This window comes from Carettochelys insculpta, chromosome 4 (genome assembly GCF_033958435.1).
Source record: "Carettochelys insculpta isolate YL-2023 chromosome 4, ASM3395843v1, whole genome shotgun sequence".
In the NCBI taxonomy this organism is placed as follows: Eukaryota; Metazoa; Chordata; order Testudines; family Carettochelyidae; genus Carettochelys; species Carettochelys insculpta.
In genome coordinates this window covers 124,502,845-124,523,644 of record NC_134140.1, presented here as the reverse complement: position 1 = coordinate 124,523,644, position 20,800 = coordinate 124,502,845, and the positions used below count along the sequence as shown (strand labels likewise).

General features: G+C 48.8%; 1 protein-coding gene across 16 annotated transcripts in view; it reads right to left on the bottom strand.

Moving 5' to 3' along the window:
* Positions 1 to 18,054: 18,054 nt before the first annotated feature.
* The window catches only part of SEC31A (SEC31 homolog A, COPII coat complex component), a 78,614-nt gene continuing 75,868 nt past the window's right edge, over positions 18,055 to 20,800 (bottom strand). For all 16 annotated transcript variants that reach the window (XM_074993708.1, XM_074993710.1, XM_074993712.1 and 13 more), the window contains 2 exons: positions 20,459 to 20,530; positions 18,055 to 18,794 (listed from right to left, as the gene is read on the bottom strand). In XM_074993708.1, coding sequence (XP_074849809.1) covers positions 18,615 to 18,794; positions 20,459 to 20,530 — 252 coding nt within the window. In that variant the 3' untranslated portion in view covers positions 18,055 to 18,614. The remainder of the gene's footprint in view (positions 18,795 to 20,458; positions 20,531 to 20,800) is intronic.

The window sequence follows — 20,800 nt, the reverse complement described above, 5'->3', positions numbered from 1 at the left end:
GAGCAGTCAGCTAACAGATGGGCCTTCAAATGTACCCTAACTCTGAGCTCAACTGTCAAATCTGTGGGAAAGCAGCTCGAGGTATGTAAGGTGTCACAATAAGCTACAACAATACACATGGCTGGGACAAGAAGCCAAGGCTGGTGCCATGATCATGCCTGGTAAAAGAGGAGGGGCAGGACTGGAAAGCAGTGAACCAAAGTCAGTGTGGTGGAAATTCAGACTAGTTGGTGAATCAAATGATGGGGCAATGGGCGATTCCATCCACAGCTCCCTTCTGGGATCCTCCGAAAGAGACGGGGAGGGTAAACTGGCCACCCCAGCACTGGCTGGCTGAAAGATGACAGAAGGGGAAAGGATGAACTTCAGCATCATGGCTCCTGCATCTCCGTCATCCTAATATAGAAAGACATTCCGAGCAGTGGGGCCAGAGGACATCACCATCTCCAGACACTATGTGCGAGACTGTCCCCACAACTAAGTCACGTGCCGGTTTCCTTCCACCTTGTCACAGTTTTTCTTTAGCCTTCTCTTCTATCCTCCTGTCTAACAATAGCCGGGCTTGGCCAGCCAAGCCTGTATATTTTAGTAATGCTTTTCTAAGCAGGGACCAGAGAGGCAACCAAATTCAATGCTATAAACAGCCCACTGCTGGCGTGAGTTGGCCAGGTCTCAGAGGAGCTGATCAGACTGTGTGCGGTGCCCATGTTTTTTCAGAAGTGAGCCTCCAAATAAGAGTGGCTACCAGAGAGAGAAGCTGCATTTTCTGCTGTTGGTGGTCCCTTCCTTTCCCTTTTTGTGCGTGTTGCTCTGGGTTTGTCTTCTCGGAAGTGTGATTGGACTTTAACAGCAGTGAGAAGGACAGCTCCGGCCTACCTCTGCCAACTACCTCTCATCTCTAGAAGGACAGCTAATACCAGAGACCGGCAATAAGAGGGTTTCCTTCTCAAATCTGTCTCCCGTTAAAGGGAAAGGGAACAAAAAGTTGTTCAAAAGAAAATCCTTATTTCATAGGGTGCATTTCAAATGCTGTTTTCTTTAGGTAGCTTTAATAAAAGTTAAGAGGCTCGTTAGTGCTGCCTTACTGACAGTACCAAGCAGGCTGAAGTCTCTATATACCAAAACCTGAACCTTGCTTATTGTCAGCAAGGCACAGGGTCAGGCTAACCCTTTCGGCTTTGGGGACCCATTTATTCCACCAACAGTAACATGGCAGCAGACAGCAATGACAGCTTCCCTTTGTGAGAGTGCTTGGGGGCGGGCAGGGAAAGGGGGACATTTGCGTACACTGTCTCCACTCATTGTCAGTGTGTGGAAAGTCAAACCCCTTTTTGGGAAATCCCAGCCTGGGCTACCAAGTGCTGGGCCACAGAGAGAGGGAGAAAGCTGCAGCAGGTGGAAATAAACATCACAGCCTCAGGTCTGTGCAAGTCACACCAGCTGATGCCTATGGCCAGCCTGTCTGGAGGGGCCCTGCTCCAAGCAGAGTAACCGAAAGCAGGTTTAAGTTGATGTCCCACTCCTTCCCCACTTTTTCTACACAGACTGGGCTCTACACTCCCTAATTACTCGCTGTTCTGCAGAGGTAAAACATGACTTTGGCACTTAAACCCTGCTCCGGTCTCCGCATGGGGTGAATTCCACCCTAAGGGCTCAAGCCCTGCAGCCCCTACTCAGGGTCATCGGCTACATCTATACAAAACTGGACTTTTGACCGAAAAAACCACGGAGCGTCTACATACAAAATGCGCTTTTTTGTTAACAGTTTGTTGACAAAACCCAGCACATCCACCAGCAGCGTTACATCCCCGCCCCTGTTCAGGTACAACACCTCTCTTGACGGTGTTCTGTTGACAAAACAGCCGCATAGACACTCCAGACCCCTTTCTGGACAGAGAGGACTTCCAGTTCACCAGGCAGCCCTGTTTGCAGAGCTTCCAGTCAGCTGTTCTGTGGAGAGAGGGCTGGGCAGTCTGGCTGCTCACTGTGGACAGAGTGGATTGCTCTTTCAATCTGCTTTTATATGTAAATACAATCTGTCCACAGCAGTTGTGCCGGGAAATCTCTTCTGACAGTGACTTCTGTCGACAGAGGCTTCTCGTGTAGATGTAGCCAAGACGTCAGTAGAGGATGGGGTGGGGAGGAAATATCAAATTTTTTTTTCAGCAACAGTCCCTAATGGTACTAGAGAAATGCAAAGAATTCTCTCTCTCTCTCTCTCTATACTTACTGGTTGAGCATGGCATTCTCTAAGTGACAGTAAGCACTTTACTAAGGCTGCTGAATTTCAGATGTCTTTGTTCTGTAAGCCAGCTCCACCATCCAAAAAGCTCCTCTGTGGTGCAGGCAGCAGCAGACTTTCTGGAATCAGCTAACACAACTGACTCTCCTGAAAAGAACAAAGAAGCCACTGAAGTAAAAAGTGCAGTGAAGGCTACGTCAGCATTCCCCATTCCTTCCCCTCCCTAAAAGCATCGTTGTTTTAGTTTTCAAATGTACATCTAACCCTCCCTCCCTTTTTTTCCCAGCTAGGCTTTGGCCTTTGCTTCTTGCTGCATCTACGGTCTCATTTTTTGTGTTTGGTCACTTAGTACAAGCTGCTGTACCAAATGTAGAATCCTGTAGCGTTCTAGAGCCCAGAGTTAATAGAGAGTTCACTCATGTCCAGAGGCTGACCCAGATTCACAGAGAACCAGGGAGTGGGGATGGCGGGGGGTAGTTTACTGGTACATGGCTTCACATTCTGCTGATACAGAGCAAGGGGAGACAGAGAGAGAGCCGTGACTCATGAACAATTTATGGAATTCTGAAGTTGTTTAAAAATCGGATGTCAAGAGCCAGTAAAGTATTGGCCTGCGACTCATTCCTTCCGTTCTTGAATGGTTCCTCAATACAAATGAAAAACGTTTTCTGTGGGTGTGTTGTGTGCTTGAGTGCACCTGAATTGTGACAGTGAAATCACTTCGTACCACCAGAGACTTATACTTGGTTGATTTGCAACACACATAACGTCCAGCTGGATTGATGGGCAGCGTTTCCTTTAAGCTGAGCACGTGGGCGACCATCCAGGAAAGAGTCAAATGCTGCCAGGCTCATTAGCAGCCTGTGTTTCTACTGGTGGTGCACACCCGCACATGCCTTAGCACCCACAACAAAATTTATTCCACACTTGGATGGAGAAAAACAGAGGGAACATTGCTGATCATTTATTCTATTTTATTCCTTCAGGGGCTCAAATACTCAGGATGTTCAAGGTCAGTCTTTAGGCTAAGTTCAAGTGTACATGGCGTCAGCTTGATAGAAGCTTTCTTTTTTGGGCCATACCAAACTGGGATGGATTCTGTGATTAAGTGAGTCTCTTCCAGCTCTAACTCCTTTGATTTGAGGTGCCACACTGATGAACGTACACACTACGAGTTGCCTGGCTGCAACACTCTAAGGTAGATACGCTCCACACCCAGTAGAAGTACAACTCTATCTGGTAAATTACAAGTGTAAACTGCAATAGTGGAAGGTAATTTTGTGCTGAGGCAGGGCCTCTGTATTGGGGTTTGTGCTCTCAGTTACACTATTACACTTCTCCTTAATGGAGACGGGACCTTCAGAAAAGCAAGTAGGTAACTTTTTCTACCACATGCAGGCCAGAGGGTGAATCTTAATGAACCGATTGACAGCAAAACCATCCATCCAGCTGACATTTCAGCATGATACTTCAGTACTTGCCTAACTTCAGGCACATGACTTCAGACGGACATCAAGTAGCCCTATTGACTTTTATCTCCTTAAGCAAATTAAAGTGTATTTCTGAGGCCAGGTCCTGCAATTACTCTTTAAATGCCTTCCGGAGCAAAATCACTCCAAAGGGGAAATTTTGAAGGCTCAGTGGGCAATTTTCTTTGTTAAAGGCAGCAATCTAGCTGCTATGCCTCATCTTATTTGCTTGTTCTGCTATTTGATATGTTCCCTCTTACAGGGCAAGCTCTTGGGAGAAATATTTTTTACTAGTTTGTTACATTTCAGCTGTTATACAAGCACCACGTACATGCACTACACATACAGGAGCACGGCACTTGTAACAAATACCATGTTGTAATTTGGTGCCTTCTTAAGTAAATCCTCACCTTTCATAAAACTCACTGTGCTGAAGTGGAGGAGATGACCTTCTGAGGAAGACCACCATGAACTCCTGAGTTTGCATTTCTCCCAGGAAAGCTTCCTAAACGGGCTAGGGCAGGAGTGAAACTGAAAAAGTGACGTTGTGGTTTAGTGGCCCACAAACAGTGGGAGGAATCAGTGCCTGCTTTAAGCTGTGGAGTTCCGTGTAGGCCTGAGTGGGGGAGATCTCAAGCTGGGAGCACAAAGACCAAGGTGACCTACCGGCCTGTGTGCAGTCAGGGTCTCAGGGCTTCCGTCCTGGATTCCCATCCTACCATGGTCTGATTTGTGGGGGGGCCAGATACCCCATACTCTGATTCCTATCGAGATCAGGGAGTTCAGAGCTCCTCAGCATCAAGAAAAGGTGTCAGAATCTTTTCCACCCTATCCATAGCACAACGGAAAGATTTAATCTCTGCTAAAAGACACAAATAACCATCCTAAATCATATCAACTGGATTTGCACCTGGGGCACAGCTGGCGCTGCACCCCTGGACTCAAGGTGCCTTCTTTGTAGCAGCACATGCAGAGGAGGGGGAACTCAAGACTCAGCCACCAATACCACAGCTATGTGTAAAGAACACAGTTCCAGGGCCAGCACCATGCAAAGAATCCTGACTAGCGTGAAGAGGGACTTCAAGGACCTGATAGTACATACATACAGTGGCCTACCTTAACGACCCAGAAATGCTATTTCTGAAAGAGGAGAGAATGCAACAAATGCACAATAACAACACCACCAATAATAATAAAAGAGCACCCAATTGTAATTTAACATCACGATTTGCACAGCCATTGCAAACTGGCTGGGATATGACGATGTCCTGGATAGGTGACTGGAAGGAGACGCCAAATCTTATAGATTTAGACAGCGCTGCTTTTAGTGACAGTGTGAAATTTGGACATAAGAGGATTCCGTTTTGGCAGACGGAAGCTACAGCATTCTTCCCACAAACGAGGATAACGGAAAATGCCAATGGGGGGAAAAATAGACCACTTTGTGGTCTCCTGAGACATGGAGAATCTTGAAAGAAGCAAGAACCAGAAGAGATTCTCAAACACTTACAAAATCAAATAGAACTAAGGTACGAGCCCATTGCTTCAGAAACGGACTGATGACCCCTTTGCTATCTCTAGCCTGGGGAGTAGAATTTTAGTTTCAAACAAAACCAAAACCTGAATGCCTTTTCAAATTAACTTTTTGTTTCGGACAACAAAACATTCCCATGGAAATGGGAAACCCACCTTAGCCAACACCAGGAGGGAAACTAGATCACAGATCTGGCTTCATAAACAGAGTCCAAAGATTGGTGCTATTTAAAAAAAAAAAGGCAGGCGGGTTAACACAGCAGCTTTTAGACTTCACTTTATTGTTGTGGCCATATTCTGTCACCTTGCATAGTTTCTAGCTTTCTTTTTCACTACTGTTCCACATGGGCGTGCAGGCATGGGTGTTGCAGACAAAGTAAGTCTGGAGCATAAACCGCTTCTACTATGCTGTGTTCAGCATTATTTTCTTGTTAGTTTATATCTTCTATTAATATGGATTTACCTCTTATGCCCTGATGCAGCAAGACTGTAAGCATGTGCCTTTTAGCATGCTAATAAAAGGCCCTGACCTAGCCAAACATTTGATGAGTGGTGAGGACAGGAGTAGCTCTGTCACCTTCGGTGGAAGAACTCAGATGCTTAGAATTAGGCGTGTGCTTATGTGCTGAACTGGGGTTTATATTGGGATGCATGGACTTCTTAACCTCCCAGCTAGGAAATGGATTTTGATAACGCGCACAGAGGCCTTTGTGATCAACTCTCAGTGGATTTCCTTGTTTCCTAGACAGCAAACAACTTAAACAAGATCTTAAGTACAACTGATGAAGTGCCAAAGTGTCTTTCTGAATAGGAATCAACTTAAGCATGTACCTATGTAGTTAAGCACAGGTTTACACGCTTTGTTTCAGCAGGGCCTAGAGGAGAACTACTGCCTGGCTAACAAAAATGCATTAACTGCATTGACGAAGGAAGAAATAATACTCATTGATGTAGCCACTCATCGGACATGTCACTAGATTATTTACATGTCCCATCCTAGCAAATGGGGACATTTGAGGCTGTGGGCAGCCTGAGTACTGCCATCTTGCTGAAAGAAGGAATGTGACGACATAGATCGCAAGTATATGAACGAGTAACCACATTGTGACTTGCTCACAAGCAAACTGACTACATGCACTATAAACAAAGCTTCAAGAGACACAAAATGAGACCAAAAGGCATTGGGGTTTTCCAGGCATGCACCCATTCAAGTCAGTGAGAACTTTGCCAGAATCAACCCCTCTCCGTCCCCCGACTTTGTAACTACACGCTCAGTCAAAAGCAAACAAAGGTGGTTTTTTTCTCTGAGCAAACCAATATGGCATGAGCTAATTAGAATGCACCTTGATTGCCCTTTTCCACCTGCCTTGTACAATGTGATGCCCCTTGCACAACAGTGCACAATAATGCAATGGCCTTTGGAATGGTGATGCAGGCCTCATATACCCCCATCAGTGTTCTGGTGCAGCACAATTGACTTTGCTCTGGAAGGTGCAAAGTCTCGTCCCAACTGAATGACCTGCAGGTAAAATCAACCTCCCCACAAAACAACTCAGTGCAAGGTGAGTAAATACTTTGTTTTTAACATTCCAGTGTTAGATCAACAGCGCTTGAAAAGAGCAATTTCATGAGTTGTGCTGTGCCAAAGCTCATTAGCTTAGTATGCTAATTAATTACCAACTAGTCCTCCAGAGGCAACTGCATCAGGAGAGAGGATATAATTAAACTCAGCACTTTCATGGATGCATTTAAATGTCTTTCTAGAAGTTTCTCTGTGGAAGAAGGCAGAGGGGAAGCAAGTGCCTGTTAAAGCGAACGCAGGAAGGGTGGAGTAGCCAGCCATCATGAAATTTCAGCATAGAGCTCTGAAAAAATGCTTCAAAGTGAGTTACTTTGATTTTTCTTTTTTCTTTTTAAAGTAGCAGTTGTGATCTTAGTAAGTCAACTTAAAATACTGTTCAGAAGCCTATGAGCTCATCAAGTGACAGAGAAGGGAATGGAGACAACCAAAGGCCGTGATCCAGCAAATCACTTAAGCATGTGCTTATCTTGAAATATGTCAATGGCACTGTTTGGGCACTTTCAAGTTAAGCATACACTCAAGTGTTGTGCTTTTTTTCTCCCGTGTTGGGAAATTACAGTAGTAGCCATGAGCTGTGTGCATTATGGCTGAGGTGCAGCTTCCTTTCTGACTCCTTTTTTTCCTGTCACTCAGAACATTCTCCAGTACGGAAGTCTGGAGGTGAAATTTGGTCAGAAAAGCATTTTTGCTGTTGCTGTTTGTGAAAAGTCTGAAGAATTGATTTAGAGATTTTTGAATTTGAATTTTTCATGCAACCACGTTGATACTGATCAGAAAGTCTGTGCAGAGAGAATAGAATTGGCTTGCTTTGTAAATTTCACTAGGCTCTGAGAAAATTAGTAAGTGGGAAATTTTGTGAATGTGTTCTCTGGGTTTTTCTTGATGATCTGGACTTGGGGAGGGGGATGACACCTAGGCAAATACCTCATTCTCAGAGATATCATACACTCTAATGGCAATTTTTATTTCATTTTTTTTAAACAACATAAATGTTGCTTTGTATAACACATGCAAATGTAGCTCCTGGCAGAGCTATCAATAGGTGATCTCAACCACTACCCTGTCTTGAACAGTGGCCAGAAAGAAAGGTTACTCACCGTAGTAACGGTGGTTCTTCGAGATGTGTCCCCGTGGGTGCTCCACATTAGGTGTCGGGCTCGCCCGGCGCCGCAGATCGGATCTTCCAAGCAGTTTCTGCCGGACCGTGCATGCGCCGGTGCGCGCCGCTCCCCCGCGCGCTCCCGGCCATGTGCGCGATCCGGTCCCCGCCAGTTCCTTGACCAACCGCCTCGGATGCTCCTGCAAAACACTAAACAGAGATCCGGAGTGGGGAGGATGGGCGGGTAGTGGAGCACCCACGGGGACACATCTCGAAGAACCACCGTTACTACGGTGAGTAACCTTTCTTTCTTCTTCGAGTGTCCCCGTGGGTGCTCCACATTAGGTGACTACCCAGCAGTAACCCAAGATAGGAGGTGGGTAATCGGATTATGTGCAGCTTGTCCCCGAGAGGACCGCTGCCGAGAGACGGGTATCCTCTTGGAATACCCTGTGAAGGGCGTAATGTTTGGCGAAGGTGTCACAGGATGACCAGGTCGCCACTCTGCAAATGTCTTGTAGCGCAACGCCCTTGAAAAAAGGCTATTGATGCTGCCACCGCCCTAGTGGAATGAGCCCTGGGCGTGGCCAGTAAAGGAGTCTTTTTGAGTTTGTAGCACATTTTTATGCAAGATACGATGTGCTTAGAGATTCTCTGCGAAGAGAGACATTCTCCTTTTGATTTGGGAGCAATAGAGACTAGGAGCCTATCCGTTCTCCGGAAGGACTTGGTCCTGTCCATATAGAAAGCTAGCGCCTGCTCACGTCCAGGAGGTGTAGGCGCGCCTCTTTGTTAGAGTTATGAGGCTTTGGATAAACAAGGGTAAACAATAGGTTCGTTAGTATGAAACTCAGAAAGAAACTTTAGGAACAAAGGCTGGATGCAGCCGTATGGTTACCGCCTCCTTGGAAAAACAGCGCAGGGCGGCGTTGCCATAACTGCCTCAAGCTCGCTCACCCTGCGAGCTGACGTGATTGCGAGAAGAAAGGTCGTCTTCATCATAAGGAGGCGGAGGGAAACCGTGGCCAAAGGCTCAAACGGTGGTCCCCTTTTCGCATTAAGCACCAGGTCCGAGTTCCACAGAGGTGGAAGCGGTTTCTGAGGCGGGTATAGGCTTACCAGCCCTTTGAAGAACCTGGTAACCATGGGATGGGCGAACACCATGTGCCCTTCCTCTTCGTGTCTGAACACCAAAAAGGCGGCCAGGTGGACCTGAAACGAGGATAGCGAGAGTCCTCCTCTCTTGAGGTCCAGTAAATACTCTAATATCACAGCCATAGGCACCGAAAGAGGGCTAGCTGTTTGGTAGAACACCATGCCGTAAAGCGAGTCCATTTCTGCTTGAAGGTCTTCCTGGTGGAAGTCCTCCTGCTACTTTCTAGGACTTGCTGCACTTCCTCCGTACATGTGCTCTCTAGGGAGCTGAGCCATGGATTAACCACGTTTGTAGTCGCAGGCTTTGGGGGTGTGGATGCACTATGGACCCCTGGGCTTGCGTGAGCAGATCCCGCGCCACCGGAGGGGACATCGGTGGCCGGTCCGACATGCGCAGGAATAGGGGGAACCATTGCTGTCGATCCCACGTTGGGACTATCGGGATCATTCAGGTTCCTTCCCTCCTGGCTTTCTGCAACACTTTGTGGATGAGCACTGTGGGAGGGAAAGCGTAAAGCAGGGGGCCCCTCCATGAGATCGCGAAGGCATCCCTCAGGGACCCCCGTCCCAGTCCTGCCCTGGAGCAGAATCGTGGGCACTTCTTGTTGTGCTGAGTAGCAAACAGGGTCTATCTGGGGAAAAACCCCATGCGTGGAAAAATCGGTTGCAGCAGATCGGGACGGATCTGCCACTCGTGCGTGAGTGCGAAAACGCCTGCTCAGCTGGTCTGCCTTCACATTGCGAGCGCCTGGTAAGTACGAGGCTTTCAAGGTTACATTGTTGGCGATGCAGCAGTTCCACAACCGGACTGCTTCTACACATAAGGCACGGGACCGAGCTCCTCCTTGCCGATTTATATAAAACATGGTGGAGGTATCGTCTGTACTGATCCCGACTACCTTGCCTTTCAGTTGGTCTCGAAAGTGTCTGCAGGCGTTGAACACTGCTTTGAGCTCCAGTATATTTGTGTGCAGTGACTGCTCCATAGAGGACCACAGCCCTTGCGTCACCTCTTCGCCCATGTGTGCTCCCCACCCTATGAGGGGGGCATCTGTAGTAAGAAAAACCAATACGTGTGGTTGGTGGAAGGGTACCCTTGTTAGCAGGTTCTCGGGGTTTACCCACCATTGCAGGGATTTGCGCACCTCCGTTGTGGGCGACGCCATCCTGTGAACAGTGTGTGCTGCCGGTTTGTATACGCTCGCCAGCCAATGCTGCATGCTGCGCATGTGTAACCTGGCGTTCTGTTCTACGAAACGTCGCTGCTGCCATGTGGCCCAGCGGCTGTAAGCACGTCAGAACCGGCACCATAGGGCTGAAGGTGAAGCCTTGCGCGAGGGAGCCGATGGACCGAAAGCGAGTCTCTGGTAGATACGCCCTCGCTGTAATAGAATTTATGCGTGCCCCTACGAACTCTATGTCCTGTGTGGGGTCTGTCTTTGATTTTGTCAGATTGATAAGCAGGCCGAGCGAAGAGAACGTGCCTGCTGTGACACATATTATGCGTAGTACCTCCTCCTTCGATGCCCCTTTGAGTAGGCAGTCATTCAGATACTGGAATATAAGTACCCCCTGTCTGTGCAGGTAGGCTGACACCACTGCCAAGGTCTTGGTGAAGACTCTGGGGGCTGAGGAGAGCCCAAACGGTAGGACCTTGTAAGTCGAGGGCTGCGAACCAATCTCCATCGTCTAGTGCCGTAAGGATGGAGGCGTTTGTGATCATCCGAAAACGTTGCTTGCGCAGGTACCGGTGAGGCCTCGAAAATCTAAGATGGGCCTCCCCGTGAGGAAGTACCTCAAGTAGAACCCTCTCCCTTGCAGTTGCTCCGGCACTCTTTCCACTGCCCCTACGAGCATGAGATGGTCTACCTCCTGCTTGAGCCTCGCTACATGGGAGGTCTCCTGGAGGTGGGGAGGTCTCCTGGAGGTGGGGCCCCGGGTGGAGGTCATGGCGGTGGGAGCAACTGGGAGGGGATGGCGTACCCCGTGGCTATGATCTCCAGCACCCATTTGTCTGTGGTGATCCTTTGCCACTGGTTATAAAATGGTCGGATGATGGCCTTGAGCACTGGTTTCGTGCCCTCTGGAAGCGAGTCCATGAGGGAGGTCAACCTAATGTGGTTGTCGAAATTATGGTTCGCTAGATGCGCTGCGTAATTTGCCATTGGCAACAGTAGCGTGGAGGAGGAGTAGACCTTTCTGCCCAACAGCTCTAGCTTTTTGGCATGTTTGTCTATTCCCCCACGTTGCGACGACTCCACCACCAAAGAATTTGGTTGTGGGTGGCTGAACAGGAACTCCATGCCCTTCGTGGGCACGAAGTATTTTTTTTTTTTTTTCTCCGCTCTTTTGTGGACAGGCGGAATAGTCGCAGGAGTCTGCCATATCATAGTGGCAGACTCCAAGATTGCGTCATCAGCGGTATCGCTATTTTGGAGGAGGCCAGAGGTCTCAGATTTTTGAGGAGCTTATGGTGTTGCTCTTGCACCTTTGCTGTCTGGAAGCCTTGCGTGAAGGCCACCCTCGTAAAACAGCTCTTGGAACTGTTTGAGATCGTCCGGAGGATGGATGCCCCCCGGGGCCGTAGCCTCATCCGGGGAGGAAAGCGAGGAACCGCTGGGGTACGTCTCTCTGGACCCTTCCGGTTCCTGCTGATGATGGTACACCCTCTCACTAGAGGTGTGCGAGGAAAATCTCGGGGTTCCATAACCAGTCCCCCCTGAGATGCTTAAGTCTCTGTCCCCGGTCGCAATTGCCCTCGGGGGTACGAGATCGTTCGTAGGGATCTTTCCCTAGTAGATTGCCGATGGTGTCTATGCCCTGCGTGGTAGGGGCAACCATGGCAGTATAAGCACTGGTCTTGGGAAGGTGACCTAGACCACTCCCTTGGTGCATACCCTGTGCGTCTGGGGGAGGGAGACCGTCGAGACCCCGGAGAGAGCGACTTTGCCTAATAGTCCAGCGGTTCAAATCCCAGGAAGGGTGGAGGTGGTCCCAGCCAGGGTGAGGCTGGTTGCAGAAATGGAGAAGGGGGCTCCGGGTAGGCCAAGGCGGGGGGGGGACCCCTGCCTTCTAGTTGGAGCCTGCAACATAGCGGAGGGCTGTGAGAAAGCAACTCCACAGCCCTGTGCAGAGAGGGGCTGCAATGCCTCCTCTTGTGTGCAGTCTTCCCCCTCCCTTGAGGAGGTAACTCCGCCCCTGACATACAGGGGATCCCGGCCCCGTCCGCACCAAGCTCGGCACACTCGAAGTCGGTGCCGCACGTGCGGTGTCCTTCGGTGCCGGCAGGCTGCGTGCCTGCGCGCTCTGCACCGCTGGTTTTCCGGGGGTCGGTGGTACCGGCGCTTGTTTAGCCGCCGCCCTGCCTGCGGTGCAGGGCGGCTGGCTGATTATCGAAGGGTGAGCCGCTTGCACGTGGCTCTCCGTGCCGCCGCCGATCAGCTGTTGCTGCGGCTGGGGGCTGCTCGCTCCTCCCGTCCCGCTCGCTGTTGCTGCCGGCAGGGATCGGGCTGGGGAGCATACAGGGCATTCCGGCGTCCGCACCGAGCTCGGCACGCTCAAGGGCGGTGCCCCATGTGCGGTGTCCTCCAGTGGCGGCAGGCTACGTGCCTGCGCGCTCTGCACCGCCGGTTCCCCGGGGGTCAGTGCCGCTGCCCGCGGTGCCGCAGGTACCGGCGCTTGTTTAGCCGCCGCCCTGCCTGCGGTGCGGGGTGGCTGGCTGATTATCGGAGGCTGAGCCGCTTGCACGTGGCTCTCTGTGCCGCTGCCGATCAGCTGTTGCTGCGGCTGGGGCTGCTCGCTCCTCCCGTCCCGCTCGCTGTTGCTGCCGGCAGGGATCGGGCTGGGGAGCATACAGGGGATTCCGGCCCCGTCCGCACCGTGCTAGGCACGCTTGAGGGCGATGCCGCATGTGCGGTGTCCTCCGGTGCCGGCAGGCTACGTGCCTGCGCGCTCTGCACCGCCGGTTCCCCGGGGGTCGGTGTCGCTGCCTGCGGTGCCGCCGGTACCGGCGTTTGCTTAGCCGCCGCCCTGCCTGCGGTGCGGGGTGGCTGGCTGAGTATCGGAGGCTGAGCCGTTTCCACGTGGCTCTCCGTGCCGCCGCCGATCAGCTGTTGCTGCGGCTGGGGGCTGCTTGCTCCTCCCGTCCCGCTCGCTGTTGCTGCCGGCAGGGATCGGGCTGGAGATACTTTCCTCCGTTTCTGCGCTGATGGAGTGAGGGAGGCAGCTTTCCTTTTAAGGGCCCCGGAGGGTCCCTCCTGCTGCGGCCGCTCCGGCGCTTCTGGCTGGAGGGCCTTGTCAAGAAGCAGCATTTTTTTTTTTTTTTTTTTTTAAAACCTGAAGAGGACATTGTTGATGAGTCTGAGTTTTTAAGTGGGTACTTAGCACCTTCTTTGTGCCGTTTTCCCCGTCCGATGGCCTGCCTTAGCAGGAGGGCTGATAGCCCTAGCTCCTGGCCTCCGGCGCTTGTTACTGGGACTGGCTGAGCTGTCCCTCTCCTAGCTTGTTCGTTGTTGGTTTTTTTTTGTTTTTTTTTACAAAATAACAACCGGCTAGCTTATAGTAGCCTAAGTGCCTGAAAAAAACTTTAAGAAAAAACAGATAAAGTCGTTGAATACACTACTTGGCCTTAGCCTAGTTGGATTCCGTCTGCAGCCGACGGCGGTTAAGAGGAACTAGCGGGGACCGGATCGCGCACATGGCCGGGAGCGCGCGGGGGAGCGGCGCGCACCGGCGCATGCGCGGTCTGGCAGAAACTGCTTGGAAGATCCGATCTGCGGCGCCGGGCGAGCCCGACACCTAATGTGCAGCACCCACGGGGACACTCGAAGAAGAACCAATGCTTCTGAGAAAGACGCAGGAAAGCTTGCAATAGTCTGCTACAGGATAACCAATTCTCAGTTTCTTCATAACTCCAATAGACAGAGAATGGCTTACGCCTGAAGATTGCAAACTCTTTAAGTGTTTACTATTCCAAACACCAGATATTCTTGTTCTCTATATAAATGTTGAATCTATTTTTAAACCAAAAAATCTTATAAGCTTTTGACCTTCACGATAAACTGTGGCAATGAGTTCCACAGGGCAACTGAAAGAGAAATTGAGCAATCTAAAAAGACAGTGGGCACGCAAAGCTACAGGAGCTGAGTGAAGGCTGGAAGCGCAAGTTTAATAGCTTGCACTCAGAGTGAATGTTAAATGTTAAACTGTTCTTTGCATCAATGTACTGTTATTGAAAATGCTACATCATCTATCAGAGGGGTAGCCAAATTAGTCTGTATCTTTAAAAAACAACAAGAAGTCCTGTGGCACCTTATAGACTAATTATTTTGGAGCGTAAGCTTTCGTGGGCAAAGACCTGCTTCATCAGGTACATGAGACTCAGACTCATGCATCTGACGAAGCAGGTCTTTGCCCATGAGAGCTTAAGTTCCAAAATATCTGTTAGTCTATAAGCTGTCTCAGTACTTCTTGTTGTTTACAACACATAACGAAAACCAACTTCACTTTAGTCCAATTGTAGGGCTTAGTCCTGTGCCAAAAACTTAGTCCAGCCTGAGAGTTCGTCTCTCTCACCAATAGAAGTTTGCCCAGTAAAAGATATCACCTAACCCACCTTGTCTCACCAGTGCCCCAGAACTGAGTTGGCTACCATGGCACTACATAGTCCTGCACAAGAAAAGTATTGTTGCTGACTTCAGTCGAAGCAGAATCTGGCTGTTGTCCAGCGGGAAAGCAAGAGAGATTCTGTCATCATCCTGTTTTGGTGTTCAGGTTTGAACACCGTCTGCCCTCGCCTAACCTTCCTCCCCCCTGCCCCTCTGATGGATGCTTAATGTGGTTTTGAATTGCTAATCTACAGATTTCTTTTACGCAGTCACCCAGGACCAAAATATAGTTGAGGAGCATAGAGGGGAAAAATAACCGATGGAAATGGAATGGTTTTCCTGCTAAATTCTAGTACAGTGTCAAACAGACTAATCAAATGGTATCGTCTTCCTGCCTGGGTCATCTGAAGTGAGGCTCAGAGCACCACAAGGGAACTGAGGATTGCTAGACACATAATTTTAGAAGACAAAGGCAGGGGGTGTGTCATGCATTTTGGCAGGGTATAAAAGACTGGGCAAAAATCCAAGGATTTAATCAACCATCCAACTATCAGGAGGCTGAGGAGGCAGGAACCTGGCTGCTCCACATTCCACAACAGGTCAGGAGAACATCATCCCCATCTGATGGGAAGACATTCAGGATTAATGAATCCTTTCCCCATTTTCCTCTGGGGGCCCAGTTTAGAATCTCTTCTCTGTCTGACAGCAGAACTATTGTTACCAAGCCGCTCCGTTAGCTCCAAAGCACTGAATTTAAACAAAAACAAAAACTAAAAAACAGTGCACAGAATGGAAATGCCACCATGATTAAAAGATAGCGCAAAACATTCCTTTGTAGGCGAGGCTTAGAAATTCTTCAGGTGAGACAAGGTAAACTCGTAACAAGGATTGGCAAAGAAAAAAGGCTTTGTGCTTAAGTAACCATTGTTTCCATAGTATTCAATAGACTCTGATGTCACCACAGCCTTACACAGCCCTGCCTGTCATGCGGTGGAGGTCACTGTAAATTGCCTTACAACTGTATGTGGCCAGTGAAGCTTTCCTCCATGCACGTGTATGCAGTAAAATTCATTTAATCCAGCACGTCTAGGACTGGACACGTGCCAGATTACCAAATTTTCCAGACTATTGGACATCACCAGCTTGTGCTCCTGCAGCTTCACCACCCCAATGCCCAGCTCCAGCTCACCACCCCCGCAAGACCTCAGCTTCTTCACCACCCTGCGCTCCTGAAGCTTCTTTACCACTCCTGCGCTCCTCCTGCTTCACAGTGACCAACCATCCCATACTGGGTGGGATGGTCCCATATTTGGGACACCAAAAAGGCACCCCAGCTTATTCTTTGAAAGGGATGAATTGTCCTGTATGTAGGCCCTCAGGGGCTGGGGCTCGGAGTGCCCGCGGCCGCTGCTTCCCTGGGGCTCAGGGCCCGAAGCGCTCACTGTTGCTGCTTCCCATCCCTGGCCCTACTGCAGCCCGAACCCCTCTACTAGGGCCCCAACCCACCACCCAAGACCCCTGACTTACGTGAATTTCAAGGGAAGTGTATCTCAGGGGACTTCTGCATGCTGGACCATCAAATTTTGTCGTATTATCTCCATAAATGGGACTATTTTTGCAAGATGCCAGACTGTCAGGATTTCCAGACTATCACAGGCTGGATTAAAGGAATTTTACTGTAAAGGTTTTCCACTGGCTACACAACTCTCTTCCCCAGAGCTGGGCCCTCTTCTTACCAGGCACTTCCATCATAGGACAAGACCCCATCCCCTGGCCAAAATTTAAATGTTTTATTATTTACTCCCCACGGCTTCTGGAACGTTTTCTGATCTGACCAGCAAGAAGCAGACAGCAGTTCACCGACTGCCTGACACAAGTATGGTCTTTTGTGTTCATAATGTCAGAGGGCAGTTGAACTTGCTTGACACTCTCTGAAGATGCAAGGAGAAGGTAACTGATAAACCATCACCATTTTGTTCCCTACCATTGTCACTGAAAGCAATTTTTTCATTAAACCTTTTCCTGTTCTCTTTTCAGAAGCATGGGTCTCCAGCTTGGAGATCCTCAGGACAGCCTAGGCAGAGACAGGCTGCTGACAAAGCCAGGAGAGCTGTCTTGCTGATGCAATGACAGGCTAGTGGTGCGGCATCCCATCACCCACAAACCCAACTACATAGGGCCTAAGAAACAGAGCCGGTAGAATGGGTTAGCCAGACTGGATCTATGAGATTGTTCTTCTCAAGAGGAAATTCCGCATGATGCTGAACTGGAACACAGGTTGTCAGATTGCTTGCAGCGGATGGGAAATAACTACTAGACCATATGGCCCAAGAATCAGTGGGTGGACTAGTGACAAGCTTATTTTTCACACTGAGATACAAAAAAAGGATTCCTCAGGCTCATCGCTCAGTTCTGGCAGCGCTGCTGAATTTCTCTTCTTCCACTCGTCAGCCAGTACAACAGCCCACTGCAGGAGAAAGGAGGAGACTTAGGTTCCTCATTATGGACCTAGGAACCTAACTTTTGTTGTCTGTGTTTAGAAGTCTCATCATGTGGTCGAGTGAAACTGTTCTCCACTGCAGCTCCTCAAGACCACAAGAACAGCCCTACTGGGTTAGACCAAAGTCTATCTAGCTCAGTACCCTACCTTCAGACAGTGGCAATGCAGATGCCCCACAGGGAGTGAGCTGAACAGAACAGGTAGTCATTGAGCAACCCCTTTCCTGTCATCCATTTGCAGCCTCTGGCAGACAGAAGCTTGGGACACCATTCCTACCCATCCTACCAGTTCTGACAGCTCTCATGGATCAATATTCTTAGATACCAGTTGCTCCTGTGGGCAGCACCCTTCATCTAAAGGTCTGGTAATAATTGGCCTAAGCACATCGATTTGCCACATGATACATTTTTCAAAATTTTAAAAACTCCAGTACAGTTTTAAACAAAGCAGAAAGTGGCAGCAGTGAACAAACACACAGGAAAGTTACCACACTTGTTCTGGGGCTAGTGGCATGACCACTGTCATGTCCCAGCATAGAGAACATCAGAGCATCACAACTGTGAAAACAGACACCTAGAACTCATAACTTCAGGGGACTGTAAGCAAAAGTTTGCCTTGGTTTAGGTGCTGAATGCCCCAGTCTCTCTCTATTGGTAGCCTTAGTTCAGATCTCTCCATGACCTGCTAGACCCTTCCTTAACATGGAGCACCCTGATTTACACTCGGAATAGAACTGTCTGAATTCCTATTACCAGGACTTCCGCAATGCACTCCACACAGAGAAAACTCATTTATGACACCTCAAAATGATGGATAACTCTCCCTCTTGCTCCAGATTTAGATCACAAATCTTCGTCGTGAAGACATATTTTAATAAATTACCTTTATTCAAAAGATCACATCAGCCTTTATTTTTCCTATTTGCCCCAGTGCAAAAGTAAGCTATTTAACATTTAATTGGAATAAACTATATTGCAGGTAGCTTTAAAAAAAACGAATGACAAAATACACTTAAAAACAGGATCAGCCCCTTTAGTCTAGTTGATAGGAAGGAATGGGTGGGGAGAATGTGTTATGAAGTCTGTCTGATGCACAGCTGATTGCCCCATTTTGCCACACACTTCTGTACTAAAAGCCACTGTTTAGTAGTACAACACACACTTCAAATTGACAATACGAGGTGCACTCCATTAAATAGATCATCTACAGACAGAAATCATTAGGGATGATAAAAGATTAAAATAAAAAAGCACCAGGGCTCAAAGGCCATTCTAAGATGAAGTTTATCCGTTGGGATAGTGTAATGCCATTGAGCTGCACTCTACTCCAACATGCTCTAAGGTCAGATATTTGGTCCGCTTCTTGCAGAAATGTACTTCTTTGGAAGAGTGACATCACACACTCTGCATGGGTGAGGCTGGGGTCAGGTCAGACCCCCAGCTTATTGGCTTGGGTGAGGACGACTTTCAGCACTGGCATGAAGGCAGACGTCTCGCTGAAGTTGCTGGTGCTGACTATGTGGGTATGGATGTTCAGTCCCTCTGTGTAGTTGCGTATTTCGATGCTCTTTGCAATGCTGTGCAAGCCACTGATGATGGCTGGGGAGAGCTGGAATGAAGCCAAAGACACACAGAAGTTCAGCAGAAGGACAAACACTCAATAAGCCAAAGCAGAAAACTGAACAGTCAAGGTCAAGCAACAAACCAGTGTGCTGCTGCAGAACTCAGGGCCTCCCTTACCAAAGGTGTAGCGATGAGTTAAAGCATTTGGGACCTAAGCCAAAGCCCAGTGACGACAATGGTTATCATCTCGTGGACGTCAGCTGATTGGCCTGGCCCTTCGTATGAGTGTTTATTGGTTTTTCAGTCAGGAAGATTAAGTCAAATACCAAAATAAGAGCAGAAGACAATAATGCTGTAGAGCTCTTCTGGGATGGGGCAGAGGCTCAAGGAAAGCTGGTATTCTGGGTCACACAGCCAATGCCACACAAGGCTTTACAGCAGCACCTTGAGCTCAGAGCAGCTGTCTTAGCGATGACTAAAACAAGACACATTAACAGGTTCACTATTATTTATTTACTTACTTTAAGGGCTGGCTCCTCCTCTGGAAGCATCCCAGGAGCAAGTTTCAACAACCATAAGATCTGTCACTAAGGAAACAGGGCCTTGTGGTTGTGCCACTGGGAATGGTCCTCAGCAGAATGGAGCTCAGTACTTGGAATGCCACAAAACATTGACTAGTGACTCATCTCCCTGGGCCTTAGTTCCCCATTTGTAGAGTGGGGAAGAGACGTCCTGTGATTCGTTGATGTTGATGGTAAGCTCTTTGGGGCAGGCACAGGTGCCAACTCCATGGGTGCTCTGAGGCTGGAGCATCCATGGGGAAAAGTTAGTGCTTGCCAAACTCCCCCTCCCTTTTCCTAGTGGCCCTATTTACCATCTCCTCCCCTGCCCTGCCAGTGATTTCACAGTGCCACGAACAGCTGATTTGTGGCATTCCGGATGCCCCAGGAGGAAAGGGGAGGAACGTGGCAGGAACACACTCAGGGATGAGGCAGGAATGCTGGTAGGGTGGGGGTGAAAGTAGGGTGGGGCTTGGATGGGGGCAGGGCAGGTGCAGAACAGGAGCAGGGGTTTGGGGAAAAGGGTGGAATGGGGGCAGGGCCTTGGGTGGGGGAGACATGCCCCCCCCCCCCCAACTAATGGGGAAATTGGTGCCTATGGGAGCAGGTATCAGAGGGGTAGCCAAGTTAGTCTGTATCTTCATAAGCAAGAAGAACTCCTGTGTCACCTTACAGACTACCAGATATTTTGGAGCATACACTTTCGTGGGCAAAGACATGCTTCGTCAGATGCATTTGCTTATGCTACAAAGTATCTGTTAGTCTGTAACGTGCCACAGGACTTCTTGTTGTTTATAGGAGCAGGGACTACTATTGTGTGTTTCTAACACTACAGGACCCTGATCTCAGTTGAGATTTCTAGGCACTATCACAACATAAACTCTATAACTCCACCACATACATGAAAAGTCTGGACACACTCAGTGCCAGTCATTCTAAGCAATGATCAACATAGGATAATTACACCTGTATCAATGCCATCTTTTCAAGAAAGGCTCAGAAATGCCAACAGCACATGGACAGAGAGGTGCAACAGTATTCTACTGAAATGCCATGCCTGTAAGTAATGATACAATTCCTAGGAACAACATGCAACAGCATATGGGAAAAATATTTAAAGACAAAGTAATAGAAGAACAGAACTACTTACTGTCTGTTCCCTAAGTTTGTCATACAGAAACTCCAGGCGTTTGTTGGCATCATCTAACTTCCTCTTGGTTTGCTGCAGGGGAGAAAAGGGAACGGAATGGCATTAAGAACACATTTCTGATTTTTCAGTGGTAATATGATTTAGTCACCAAAGGAAGTGTGTAACAAAGGAACAGCAGCAACTGTGATTCTGCAGTTAACACTCTTTTCATTTTGACTCCGTGTGTCACTGATTTTACGAAGAAAGATAAAGCCTAGAAGATGATAGTAGACAATAGCCATCCCCCAGGCCCTAAGATTCTGCCTACCTACTGCACTGCAGTAGTACATCACATGCACAGTT